At 41.8% G+C, this 13,433-nt stretch overlaps 1 protein-coding gene across 1 annotated transcript in view; it reads right to left on the bottom strand.

The window, feature by feature from the left end:
• PREX1 (phosphatidylinositol-3,4,5-trisphosphate dependent Rac exchange factor 1) overlaps window positions 1–13,433 on the bottom strand; it is a 230,121-nt gene that overhangs the window by 38,509 nt on the left and 178,179 nt on the right. Inside the window, exons 16-20 of the mRNA XM_036749156.1 lie at window positions 12,719–12,861; window positions 9,220–9,312; window positions 6,115–6,263; window positions 3,981–4,066; window positions 3,097–3,233 (exon numbers count right to left, since the gene is read on the bottom strand). Of these exons, the coding sequence (XP_036605051.1) occupies window positions 3,097–3,233; window positions 3,981–4,066; window positions 6,115–6,263; window positions 9,220–9,312; window positions 12,719–12,861 (608 nt within the window). The remainder of the gene's footprint in view (window positions 1–3,096; window positions 3,234–3,980; window positions 4,067–6,114; window positions 6,264–9,219; window positions 9,313–12,718; window positions 12,862–13,433) is intronic.

Here is a 13,433-nt window from a genome sequence, read left to right as displayed (position 1 = left end):
GACCTCCCCCACCTTACCTTTTTATCACCAGTCCTTCAAGGTCTTACTAAGGAAGACGGTGAGCTAGTGTGTCACCCTTCCCAATTACCAGGGACATTAGATATCACAGTCTGAAGGAGACACTAAAGGCAGAATTACAGGTAGGGCGGTAGGGAAAATGTTTTATTTTTTACTAATAAAATATATGACAAATTCTCATTAGAAGAAATTTTGTGGCTTAAAAGACAGAATGAGGTTTAAAACAATGCTAATCTTGGATTTTGGAGATCTATACATTCAATTCCTACCCCAACGTCACCTGAACATCAGTTTCCTCACCAGCAAAATGATAAGACAACGTATATTCCTAGAGCTGTTTGAGAAAAGTGCTTTTTAGATTTCTAAATACCATAGAAATATCATTATTACTTTCACCTGGACAGAAGGTATATGGAAGAATGTCTGAAGGTGGCTGATGTTGCCTCTGACATCCTGAATCAGGCAGTTCCAGTTTCCAGCCTCTGTACCAGACTCCTAGGCCCCTGAGCCTTGGCCACCGGCCTGGGGGGCATAATCTAGAGCAGGGGTAGGGAACCTGCAGCCTCAAGGCCAGCTGTGGCCCTCTAGGTCTTCGTGTGGTCCTTTGACTGAATTGAGGCCGAAGGTTCCCCACCCCTGATCTAGAGATCCACACTTATGGTGGTAGCCCTAGGGAATCCTCCTTCTCCATCCCTGACAAGACTATAGGCGCAATCATCTCCTCCTAACCCTAACCCTGCCTGGCAGTCTGTATGTATCTCCGTCCCAACAAGGCTCTTCTGCCAAGGAAAATGACATTTGGACTGGAAAGGACAGAACAAAAACGGCTGATAGTCAAAACCCAAGATAAGTAGGGAGATAATAAGTGTTCCCAGATGCCCTTAGTAAGTTCCAAGTCACCAGGCCAAGATGAACGATATCCTAGGTAGTGAAAAAACTGGCAGGTACAATTACTCTGCAGTCACGGTCAGGAATTTTCATCACAGAGGACAGAAGCACCACAGAACGAGAAGGGCAAATGCAACATTGGAAAAAAGGAAAGAAAAAGGAACCTGAGAACTCCGGACCAGGGAGCTTGACTTCATGAAGGTCTTAGCAAAATTATTAAGTAGAAATTTACTGAACATTTTAGAAAGCGCTGATCAAAAACAGCCATTATGGCTTCATTAAGAACCACACGTGCCATGTCAACTTTATTTCTGTTTTTGACAAGTTTACTTATCTGGTTGTTATGGGAATTCTAGAGATTAAGTAGGGGCAGTGAGGTACAGGTATAATCCTATAATTATCTACAGAAGCTATAACTCTATAGATTAAACAGGGGTAGCAGGGGATAGAGTGCCCAGTCTGGACTCAGGAAGACTCATCTTCCAGAGTTCAAATCTGGCCTCAGACACTTCCTAGCTGTATGACCCTGGGCAAGTCACTTAACCCTGTTTGCCTCAGTTTCCTCATCTATAAAATAAGCTGGAGAAGAAAATAGCAAACCACTCCTATGTCTTTGCCAGGAAAACCCCGAATTCAGATCATGAACATGACTGAAACAACTGAATGAAGGCAAATAGATTAAATATATCTAGATTTCATCAAAGCATTTAACAAAGTCTCTCATGTTATTCCTGTTAAGGTGAAGAGATATGGGCTAGACAATAAAACTGTACAGTTAAATGAATTCAAAACTGTTTTGACCCAAAGAAAAGTCACTAATAGTTTAATGTGATACTGAGAGGTAATGGCACGCCCTAGATTGTTGAATATTTTCATCAATAATTTGGACTAAGGAGCTAATGGCATGCTTATCAGATATGCAGAAGAACCAAAGCTACTTTTAACAAGCCTGATGATTAAGTCACAATTTTAAAAGCTCTTGACCATCTAGAAAATAGTGAAGACTCTGATGAAATGGAATTTAATAAAGACAAATCTGAAGTCTTACATCTGCACCCTAGAAATTGGTTTCACCAATAGTACAAGATAGAGGACATGGGGACTAGCTAGACAGCAGTTTGCCTAAAAAGGCCTGAAGCTTTACAGGACAGCAAGCTCCGTGGGTTAAGAGGATGTGGCAGCAGGCAGAGGTTCCCAGTAACAAGGAGGAGACAGGTCCACTCTGCTCTGCCCGGGCCAGACAACACTGCAGGGTGGTGTTCATTTTGGGCACCACATTTTAGGAAAAGCTAAGCTGAAGAGTGTTTAAAGAAGAGTGGTGGGGTGAAGGAGGTAAAAGGGTTCAGATTACTGGCCAGAAGATCAGCTGCAGGAACTGAGGTTCTGCAGCCTATAGAAGGGGGTATGGAGGAGGCAGGGAAGAGATAGAGACACAGACACATGAAGGACCATCACATGGAAGAGGAATTAAATTGATTCTGTTTGGCTGCACATGGCATAACTAGGAGCAATGGGTACAAGTTGCAAAGAGCCAGATTGAGATCTGATATTGGGGGGAAAATTCCTAATTGGATGTGGTTAGAAGTAAGAGGCCACTTCTGGAGCAAGTGTGTTTCTGCCTCTTTGGAGGTGTTCAAGCCATGTTTGGATGGCCACTGATCTCAAATGTAGCATAAGGGGTTCTTTTTCAGAGAGGGGTTGGACTTGGGGTCCGTTCCAACTCTGAAATTCTGTGAAGCTATTGAATTGGAAGCAGATCTATAGACTCCAGTGACAGCCATTCAAGCAGAGCAGCATCAGCCAAAGTCAGTGAGTGCAAGCCACAATGAAATTCTCAATTCGGGAACATCAGGCTGAGTAGAACAAACGTTCAACTCCTTGCCTGGTCAAACTGACTTCATTCTGGCTTCCTAATCTTGAGCTTCCCTGGCTCTGAAGTTCTGCCTGGTAATAGGTCTTTATCCTATCTTGGTTCCTGGATCTCAGTGTGCTGCTGGCAGGGCGGTACAAATGCAGCCTGGCTCTGCATTAATGCCTATTCCCTTCCCAGCTTGGAATATGACTCTGACCTTCCTGGAGAGCCAGGATGATCAGGATGTGTCAGCTGTGCCCCAAGCATTTATAGGACATGAGAGGAAGGCGGCAGCCCTCTGTCCCCCCAGACCCCAATATCCTACAAGTTCCACTCACCAGTGCCTCCTGCTGCCGGCTTCGGTAAGCCAGGAAGTGATCCAACACCTCTGCAAAGCTCTCATTCATCATGTTGTTCCCATTGACTTTCAAAACGCACTGGCCAGCATTCAGTCCCACCGCTGCAGCCTCGGATCCTACGAGACAGAGAGGTGTGGGTGAGACAAAAGGGCAGGACAGGGCACCCAAGAGAGAGAAAGAAAAAAAAAGACTGAGGGGACCAGCTAGAAGGCTGGTAGAGCCTAACAAAGGCGGCAAGATTTTAAGCTAGAAAGGAGATAATCTAGTTAAAACTCTTCATTTAAAAAAAAAAGATGAAAAAACTAGATTCTCAAAACATCCATATAGATTTCAACCCTAGTCTTCTAATTCAAAAACCTGATCAGACTAGAAAATATGGACAATCTTAAAATAGAAAAGTTTCTAAAAGAAAAAATGGACTCTGGAAGATGGAAAGAGATCTAAAAGATAGAAAATCTAGGAGAGAAAGGTCTAGAGGATAAGGGGGGAGGTGGGAGAAGAAGGAAAAGGACCAAGCATTTATTAAGCCCCTCCTACGTATCAGGGACTATGATAAATGCTTTACAAATATCTCATCTGATCTTCATAACTCCGTGAGGCAAGTGCTACTATTATTCTCATAATACAGTTGGTGGAAACTGAGGCAGACAGAGGTTAAGTGACTTGCCAGGTTGCCCACAGCTAGCTTCCTGACTCTAGGCTCATTGTTCCATCCAGGGTACCACCTGACTTCAAAGGAGGCAGATGTTTAGATTAAGGGTGCTTCCTTAAGTCCCTCAAAACCTACCACATCTGATTACTGGCTACCAGTACTACCTCCATGTAAGGTTGGCCCAGCCTCCCCAGGACTCTCCCTGGCTCACCTCTACCCACAGCATGAACATATGGCGGGGAAGCTCCACGAATCTGGAAGCACAGGGTTTCGGGATGATCAGGGACTTTGATGATTCTGAGAAAAAGCAAGAGGAGAAAAAAATGGAGCCATTAGCCACAGGAACAAGTAACCCACCCAACACCTACAGGCAAACCTCAACGATACCTGGCCTCCTCACAAGCCCTTGAACCTGGCCCTGGCTTAAGTATTTGACAGTAAAGACCATATTGCCCTTGTCATGTCCTGTCTTTTGCTGGAATTAGTTGTGGGCCCATCCTATCTCCCCTGCTAGATTGGAAACTCAGCTCAGAATCGTCTTCTTGTATCTCCCTTAGAACCAAGACCATAGTACATGATCAATAAATATTTACACATTTGAATCTCAAATTAACCAAATTCATTTTCACTACCTTCTACCTTATAACAAAGAAAAGCAGATCAGAAAAAAGGACCTTAGAGATCAACAAGTTTAACACTCACCCCCCTCCCCTCCACACACACACCCCAGAGGAAAACTGAGGCCAAGTTTGAAATATCTCAAGGCAGTGGGATCCTGGAGCCAGCTCCTGTTAGCTCACAAGCACAGACATTTTCAGGAACTTTGCAAGTCAGTTGCTAAACGCGGTCATTATGAAAAATTAAGTATTAAAAACTCATCACTTCCTAGTTATTTTACTACATTTACATTTTACTACATTTTAGCTATGTTGTCACGGTCATTTATATCTATATTATTTGTATGGTGGAGAGGTTACAGAGTGGTGCGCATCTCTTCCCAACTCCCAATTCAATGGTGTCACTTTGAAATCTGCCACAGAGAGGGGACTGTCTAGACCAGGGGTGAGCAAACTAATGCCCCAGAATCAAACAGCAGCAGCTGCCTATTTCTGTACAGTCCAAGGGCTAAGAATGGTTTTTCCATTTTTAAATCCAATAAAATTTTACTTTAAAATGTGAAAACCATTCTTAACTCAGCAGTAATTTGCCAAGCCCTGGTCTAGACTTAAGAAAGTGATGGAGAAAAAGTTAGTAACGCAGGTGAAACTTAAAAGTTGTTCCATTACATTGTCAATACTATGAAAAAAAATGAAACAGTCTTCCAGTGTAAGAAATCTATTATCCAATTCACCAAAGATGTTGACAAAGTTCCATAGGTTGGCTACAAAGATACGAGAGCGGAACAAAAATTAAAAATAAAAAAAATGTGTCAGAATCAACCAGCCATATGAAATTTGCCAAAGAATACTATATATTCTATTATTTGTAAATTGTGTGCTACACATCCTTTGTGTCAGTAAAATTTATAATAAATCTATGTAATACATAAATATGTATTTTTTCCCAAAGAGCTGGTTGTTAAACATTTACTAGTTCACTACTGTCTTGAAGTCACAAACAGTAAAAGGGAGAAAGGAGGAAACATCCAAGGAGTGACCTAGACTCTGTCCCTATCCAGCCCAATCTTCTACATGCCCTCCATCTCCATTCTATGCCCTAGGAAGACCTTCAGAACAATGACTCTGAGGCCCTAGAAGCTCTGGCATATATTTCTGTGTATATGTGTGGGTAGGTAGTTAGGTAGACAAGTAGTTAGACAGACAGATGTATAAAAGAATGCATGCATGCATGCGTATGCGCGTGTGCTTGTAAATCTCACAAAATTTTATGCGACTGTAAGAGATGTTAAGATAACCCCCAGATCAACTTCTTCATTTTAAAAATGATGAAACCAAGGCCCTGAGAGGCAAAGTAACTTGCCCCAAATCAATTAACAGCAAAGCTAATAAGAGTCCTGAAATCCCACCTGGTACCCTTTTCCATTAGACTGCAACAGCGAGTACATTTACCAGATCCTATTTGCTGAGGCAGAAAAGTGGAGATAAACATTTGAGAAATGTTTGGGGTGTGGTGGTTTTCTTTTCCATAATATTGTCATGTTATGCAGTTATGCTGTTAAATATTTATATATTGTGTTGTGTGTGACATTAAATCATTATTATCATATTTACATTATATCATCATCACCATCATCATCACCCTCATTCCCCAAATCCTCTATTTAACCAAGCTCTCAGAATGTCACCACCATCGCAGCCAGCTTCACCCAGGAAACTGACACTTACTCTTTGGCCTTGCTGGCCACAAGGAGGCGTAGGGGCCGACGAGAACAGAACGACTGGTTGAGGATGGCCTCCACCTCCGAAAAAGGTCGAAGAAATACAAGGTCCTCGTTGATGGAATAGATCTTCCTTCCTACTTGCAGGCCAGCCATCTGCGGAGAACAGACACACTGAGTGACAGCCAGACTAACAGTCCAATTACTGTCTGCTATGCCTATGGTACTTTATAACGAAAAATAATCATTATCGCTCAGATTTCTACATTATTTTGAAGGTTGGCAAGGTACTTGCTTCACAACAATCCTGTGCCAAAGGTGATACACCAGGAGCATTTTCTCCATTTTACAACTGGAGAAACCAAGGGCCAGAGAGGAGAACCAACTTTCCCAATGAAGCAACAGAGCCCAAATTGGAATCCAGGTCTTCTAGCTCTACATTCTGTGCTCCTTCCTCTACCCCATGCCACCTCTGATCTTCACAAGCCAGAAGAAAGATCACAGGCTCACAGATTTAGAACATCCAGTCTGGGTCTTTCATTTTACAGGTAAGGAAACTGAGGTCGGGGAGATGAAGGGATATGACAAGGTCACAAAAGTATTAAGTAGCAGAGCCATAATCTGAACCCAAGTCTTCTCATTCTAAATTCACTTCTCTCCACCACATCATACTGACTTTGATCCTCACAAAAATGCCTTTAGAATCTCCGTTATATAGATGAGTTAAATTGCTCTGAATGTAGGGGAAATTCATCTGGAGAAACAAAAGATCAAGAAATGGTGGAAAAAAAACTGAGAAGTAAGGGAGCTGGTAATACCACATTACAAACTTACAACAAAGTGGTCAACACTAAAATAATACGTTACAGATTACTGCTGGGAAAACTAAAAAGCAATCTGGCAGAAACTAGGTTTAAATAAGATCTCAGGCTGCAATAATCTCCACAGATTCATGACATGGATATAAAAGGTTGTATCATAAACAAATTGGAAGCAAGGAAGGAGATCCCTTTTGCTACTGTGGTCACAGGAAGAATTCTTGACCACAGAAGGGATAAAATTGACAAGAGATAAAATGGACAATTTTAATGGCATCAAATTGAAGAGAGGTGGAATGGTATATTCTAGAGAGAGTTGGCCTCATAGCTGGGCTTAAGTTTTGCCCCTCACACATGCAGGCTCTGTGATTCTAGGAAAATTGCTTAATGTCTCAGTGCTGTAGGCCAGAGATATCATACAGGTTGCAAATATGGCCTGAACCATATATGGCATACGAGAATCCATTTCTAATTTGAATTTCACACCGCTGGCCTAGGCAACTCTTTTAGAAGACTATAATTTGCAGAGAAGGTGCCAGCCCTATACTAAGAGATCCAGGAGTTCTCTATATAAAAAAAAATCACAGGTCCAGACCTTGTCGTTATCCAAAAATTGAAAAGCTTTTGCACAATCACTACAGTTAACTGGGAAGAATCTTTTGAGCAGACTTTGTTGAAAATCCATGACATATAGGGATCTGATTCAAACATATAAGAACAACAGCCATTCCTTTTTATATAAATCATCAAAGTATATGAATAAGTAGTGTGTCAAAAGAAGAAACTATCAACAACCCTATGAAAAATGTAATAAGAGAAAAGTAAATTAAAACATGTGAGATTCCATCTATTACACTGGCAAAGATTTTTGTTATCTTATTTAGAATTGTTGGAGGGAAATGCTGAAGGGAAGGTAGGAGGATAGATATACTAATGCACTGTCAGTGGAACTGTGAATTGGTCCTGTCATTTCTGTGGTCCACTGTGATAGAAAACAATTTGGAATTAAACTTAGAACTCCATATAGAAGAATATATGTGCTTTTCGTTGAAATAAAACCTGGAAACTAAGGAAATGCCCACCACTTGGGGATTAATGGTTGAACAAATTGTAGCATATACATGTAATGGAATATATTGCACCATAAGAAATGAGGAAAGGGGTAGATTTGGAGAAATACAGCAAGACTTTTATGAACCAATGAAGAATGGAGTGAGCAGAACCAGGAAAGTAATTTACACAGTGACTACAACACTGTAAGGAAAAAGACTCTGAAAGACTTGAGAGCTGTGAGTAATGTAATGGCAAACCACAACTCTAGAGAACTCAAGGATAAAGTATGCCTCTGAATGAGCGGTGCAGAACACTGAGATGTGCATTTTGTTTTCTGACACGACTAATTCGTGGATATGTTTAGCTCGACCATGCTTACCGGTTACAAGAGAAGATTTGGGGTAGGGGAGGAAGGGAAAAGGAGACTTGTGGCTGAGAAGAGAGCATAGTGACAGCAATGCTAAAAAGACTGTCAATGAAGTATTTTTTAAAAAAATGCATAGAATGAACAGAAGGAAGTTCAGACAAGCAAGACCACTACACGCCTTCTTAGAAGCCTTGTACAGCTTTGAGATTCTGGGATTCAGTGATTCTGTGCCTCAGCCACACAAGCTTAGCGACTGGCCCAAGGTCACATGTTTTCATAGCTAAAATTCAAATCTATTTAGTTCTTTAAGGTTCACAAATTATTGTCCTCACAACATTCTTCTGAGGTAAAGAATGAGGGATTCTTACATCTCCACTCTACTGATAAGAAAATTGAAGCTAAAAGACACAGCCAATCAACAGTGGCACTTGCAAATCTCCCACTACTCCCCATTGTAGCCCCCAGCATCACACACATGGAAGGGGTAGCAGACTTGATCTGTGTTGTAGAGTGAGCACTAAATACGGATTTAGGAGGCTTGATTGCAAATCTCTTTTATACTACTTGCATCCTGTATGTTATGTCTCCTACTCCATGGAACTCAGTTTCCTCCAGTTTAAATGAGACTAGAATACCTCTTAAGACTCCTTCCATCTCTATGATCTTGTGATTCAATGAACTAGAACCAGAGGGTCACTAGCGAGTCAGTGACAGAGCTGGGACTCTGACCAGCTCTCCTGACGGTGTTCTTTCCATTACTCTATACAGCCCCCCCTCCCACCGCCTTTTATGTCATGAGACACACTGGCAGTTATTTTCCTTGGCTCACTCCTAAGGCAAGCTGGTTCTCTGCAGCCACCCTGGAATATCTCACCTCAGCCAAGGAACCTCTCTGGACCGACTTCACCATGATCACCTTGTTCTTTTCTTCTATGTCAAAGCCATAATCATCCTCTTGAGGTAATATCTGGGAAGTCAAAGAAGCAGACGAATTAATGAGGCTACTAGCTACCACGGGCCCTGACACCACAACACCCAGAAAGCCAATGAAGACAAAGGATCTCACAAAAAAAAACCTGGTAACATCACTTGTCTTGAACATGTTACTCCTTTGTTCAAAAAGCCTTCAGAGACTCTCTCTTGCTCCTAGGATAAAATTCAGACTGAAAGTCCTCTCCAATCTGGCTCCATCCAATCTGGCTCCAACCTACTTTTATTTCATAATAAACCACCCCCTCCATTACCTTTAAGTCAATTTGGAGTACCAACAGATTTCGCAAAACTCTATTCCCTCTAAAAATATTTCTGTGGTCCATTCCCCCATAAGAGGAATACACTCCCTTCCTCATTAGCTCTGAGTTCGACAATGCTTTCCATAATTTCTCTGAAGTTCTGCATTGCTCTATGTGTTTATACATATATGTGTGTGTTTACAACATACATATGCATATATAACATATGATCATAATCATATTTAAAACTTTGATTCTGCTTATTAGAATTCTCTAAATCCAAGTGCTATTCTTCCTCATTCTGAGGAATATAAATGAATTGCTATTGCTTATTACAAACATATACATGCATATGTTCATAGCTATTTTAATAAAGAAGGCTTTTACCCTTTATCCCTTTCTGGGGATCTTTGTGTATGGGGAATTGATTCCACCCTGTTCCATGGAATTCTGCACATTTCACTATAGAACCCCACCTCCCCCCCAAAAAAAGGCACCTCTATAAGACAGGAAGCATGTGCTAAGCCCTGGAGATGCAAAGAAAGGCAAAAGAGAGCCTGCCCTCAAGGAGCTTACAATCTAAGGAAGAAGACACTTATATACAAACAAGCTACGCGCAGGATAAATAGGAAAAAAAATCAACAAAGGGGAAGCACTGCAATTAAGAGAGATGGGCAAAGGCTTCCTGTAGAAGGAAGGACTTTAGGTCTCGAAGGCCATTAACTCCTTGAGACAGCAACCCAAGGAGAATCTCCTGGCACTTCCCAGATAATTGGTACACATCCTTTAAGTGTCCATTGTCCCTTATTTTTTGTTTTCACCTGGAAAACTTATCAAAGTCAACCTTTTGTTGCCCAATAACAACCATTGAGAGATAAGGTAGGTATCTAGGGCCAGTAGACGACTCTCTGTATCCCTCATTAGTCAATTTAGAGTAAATCAAGGTAAATTCCACTTTCTTACTCTCATCTTCCTCAACCAATTACTGTGCTCCAAGATGCCTACATATAAATCAGATAGGTAAGAGACAGCAGTTTAACACACAGCTCTCCAAAAATCACCATCCAAGAAGCCCTGAAAGAGACAGAGGACTTCTAACACACATCAGACAGGAATAGGATTTTTCCTACCTAAAAAGGCAAAGTTAGGAAATCATCTCTGGAGCTGTGTCACTATCATTATCTGGAGACACATCATACCATAGTCCCAATCTAAGAGCAGATTCAGAAACCCAAGGTATCCTCCCCCCATCTCCAGGCAGCAGAAAAGAATAATTGAATTAGAATATCCTTTTAGCAAATGTCCTTTGGAAACTCATGACTTGTGCATAGGTTTGATTTTCCCCTGCCTAGTGTGGATACTTGGGTTGCTCATTTGTGGAATCATTTGCTACCAAATGAGATAAAATAGGCGAAGAAACTGATTAAATCTCTTTGTCAAACCCAAAGAGCTCCCATTCCAATTGCAGAATGTAAGGCCAAATTTAGCCTCTTGGAATCCTTATCTTCCCTCAGGTGAAGCTTGGGTGCTACCTGCTAAATGAAGTTTTTCCTAATCCCTGCAGATGTGAAGGCCTTTTCCCTCTCCAAGTTACTCTGTATGCGCTTACCTGCATATATGTAATAACCTTCCCCCACCACTTTAATGTGGAAGCTCTCTGAGGGTAAGCACTGTCTATTTTGCCTTTACACCCATAGAATACACAGAAAATCCTCAATAAATGTTTGTTGAATGAAATTGGGGTGTAGAAGCAATCAGAGAACCACTGCTTGGGATGACAGATGGAGAAACAAGAGATGCTTCATCATGGTTTCCATTATGAACTTTACACCTATCAGACATTATCTCCTCTCCACCCTTAGGTGATCATCTGTTCCTGGAGGTCTTTCCAGAGTTTGATGTTAGCCCTCCACTAAGCCCTTCTGGCCTCCATATCCACCCTACTAAGAGTACATGTAAACCAGTCATTCATTTACATTCACAGCTATGATATCGGTTCATCTTTCTTTTCCTGAACTTTGATGGGACAGTGCTTCAAGACATAGACCACAGTACCATCTTACTTAGCATCCGGTATCCAGAATAGCTGTCAGCATTTGCTACTTGGCTGGCTTACAGCTGAGGACATTCCGAAGGGATGGGTCCCACAGAATGCACCCTGATGATCCCTAGGGAGCAGAAGGGGTGAAATAGCAGGATGACAGGCCCCAGGCTATAGAAACATACATAGCGACAGCAACAGCCTTGTTACATACCCAACAGCACGTAGAAGAAAAGTTTACATAATGGCAATGTACCTACAGACATAGCAGCATGTAGGACTACAACATGAAGTCCTATACCCAATGGTACCTAGAACTGTACCACATACAGTGACTCTAGAACCCTGTCACATATACATAAACATACATACCAGACATGTGGTATACATGCATATGTACATGACGTAGTTCTACATATGCATGTGCATATATACACGTACACCATATATGTGGGCAGCTAGGTAGTACAGTAGGAAGTCAGGAGGACCCGAGTTCAAATCCGACCTTGGACACTTACTAGCTATGTGACTATGGGCAAGTCACTTAACTCTGTTTGCTTCAGGATCCTTATCGGTAAAATGAGCTGGAGAAGGAAATGGCAGACCACTCCAATATCTTTGCCAAGAAAACCCCAAATGGGGCAATGGAGAGTCAGACACAACCAGAAACGATTGGACAATAACATGCCATGAATGTAATGAAACCTAGAACCATGCTGTGTATGCACAAGACATTATTTATGTAATGGCAGTCAGAACTAGATCCTGTATGTGGCAACATTCAGCATCAGGCTATGTACACAGTGGTATATAGAATTGTGCCATGCAATATACCAGCACCTAAGTTTTTGCTTTCTATATAGTGGTGCCTAGAACTGTGCCATCTACATGATGATGTCTAGAATCGTGGTGTGTATAAGGTGGCATCTAAAACAATGCCATGTAGAGAGCAGCTGCTCAGTAAATGCTTCATAAAAAAGGAAAGGAAAAAGTGAATGGAAAATACAGGGGCGTAAAGTGAAAGAGGGACCTCATTTTAACAGTGATGTTGGGGGACAAAGATCAGACTAAGATACACTACTCCAGAGCAGAACTCCTACCAGAAGGCTCCTGGCCAGAATGTTCTCCACCAGCTTGAAGTCATTTCGAAGCAGCTTGTTCTTGGAGCTCGTCCCTTCCATCTCCTCATCAGCATGAAAGCGGAAGTACTGGGACTCGTCTTTGAACTCGCTCTTCTCTAGGACTGGACCCATATGAACACACACAAGGAAAGAATACAGTTAGGCATGTGTTTGAAGCCTTTAAGGGCCCAGAAACCAGTAACCCTCATGCTTTGCAGACAAGCACTGTTCCGTCAGGACAATGGGACTTGCTATCCCTAAAAGGAGCAGCGATGCCCCCCCCAAAAAAATGCCTTAATCCTCATTGTCCTCTGTACCCCTAGTCTCCCAAAGCCCAGAGACATTAATGACCTACCCTTCAAGAAGGAAAATGAGCCATTTCAGACAGGTATGACAGCAGGTAAGAATTTCACAGTTTTCCCAATGCAATCAAAGCAGGAGGGAATCATTTGAATGACACTGTTTCCTCTGTCCTTTTCTCTGACATTCTAAGCTCTATGTTCTAAATTTCCAGGTTCTGTATGCTGGGTAATTTTCAGCTTCTTTTAATGTGTTCTTTTCCCCCCACTAAACTGTGAGCTTCTTCAAGACAGGGATTGTCTTATGCCTTTCTTTGTAACCCCTGCACTTAGCAGAGTACCTGATATATACTGGGTGTTTATTTACTGACTTCTGTTCTAAGGTCCCCTCCATC

The sequence above is a fragment of the Trichosurus vulpecula genome, chromosome 3 (genome assembly GCF_011100635.1).
Source record: "Trichosurus vulpecula isolate mTriVul1 chromosome 3, mTriVul1.pri, whole genome shotgun sequence".
NCBI lineage: Eukaryota > Metazoa > Chordata > Mammalia > Diprotodontia > Phalangeridae > Trichosurus > Trichosurus vulpecula.
This window is presented reverse-complemented; position numbering and strand designations above follow the sequence as displayed.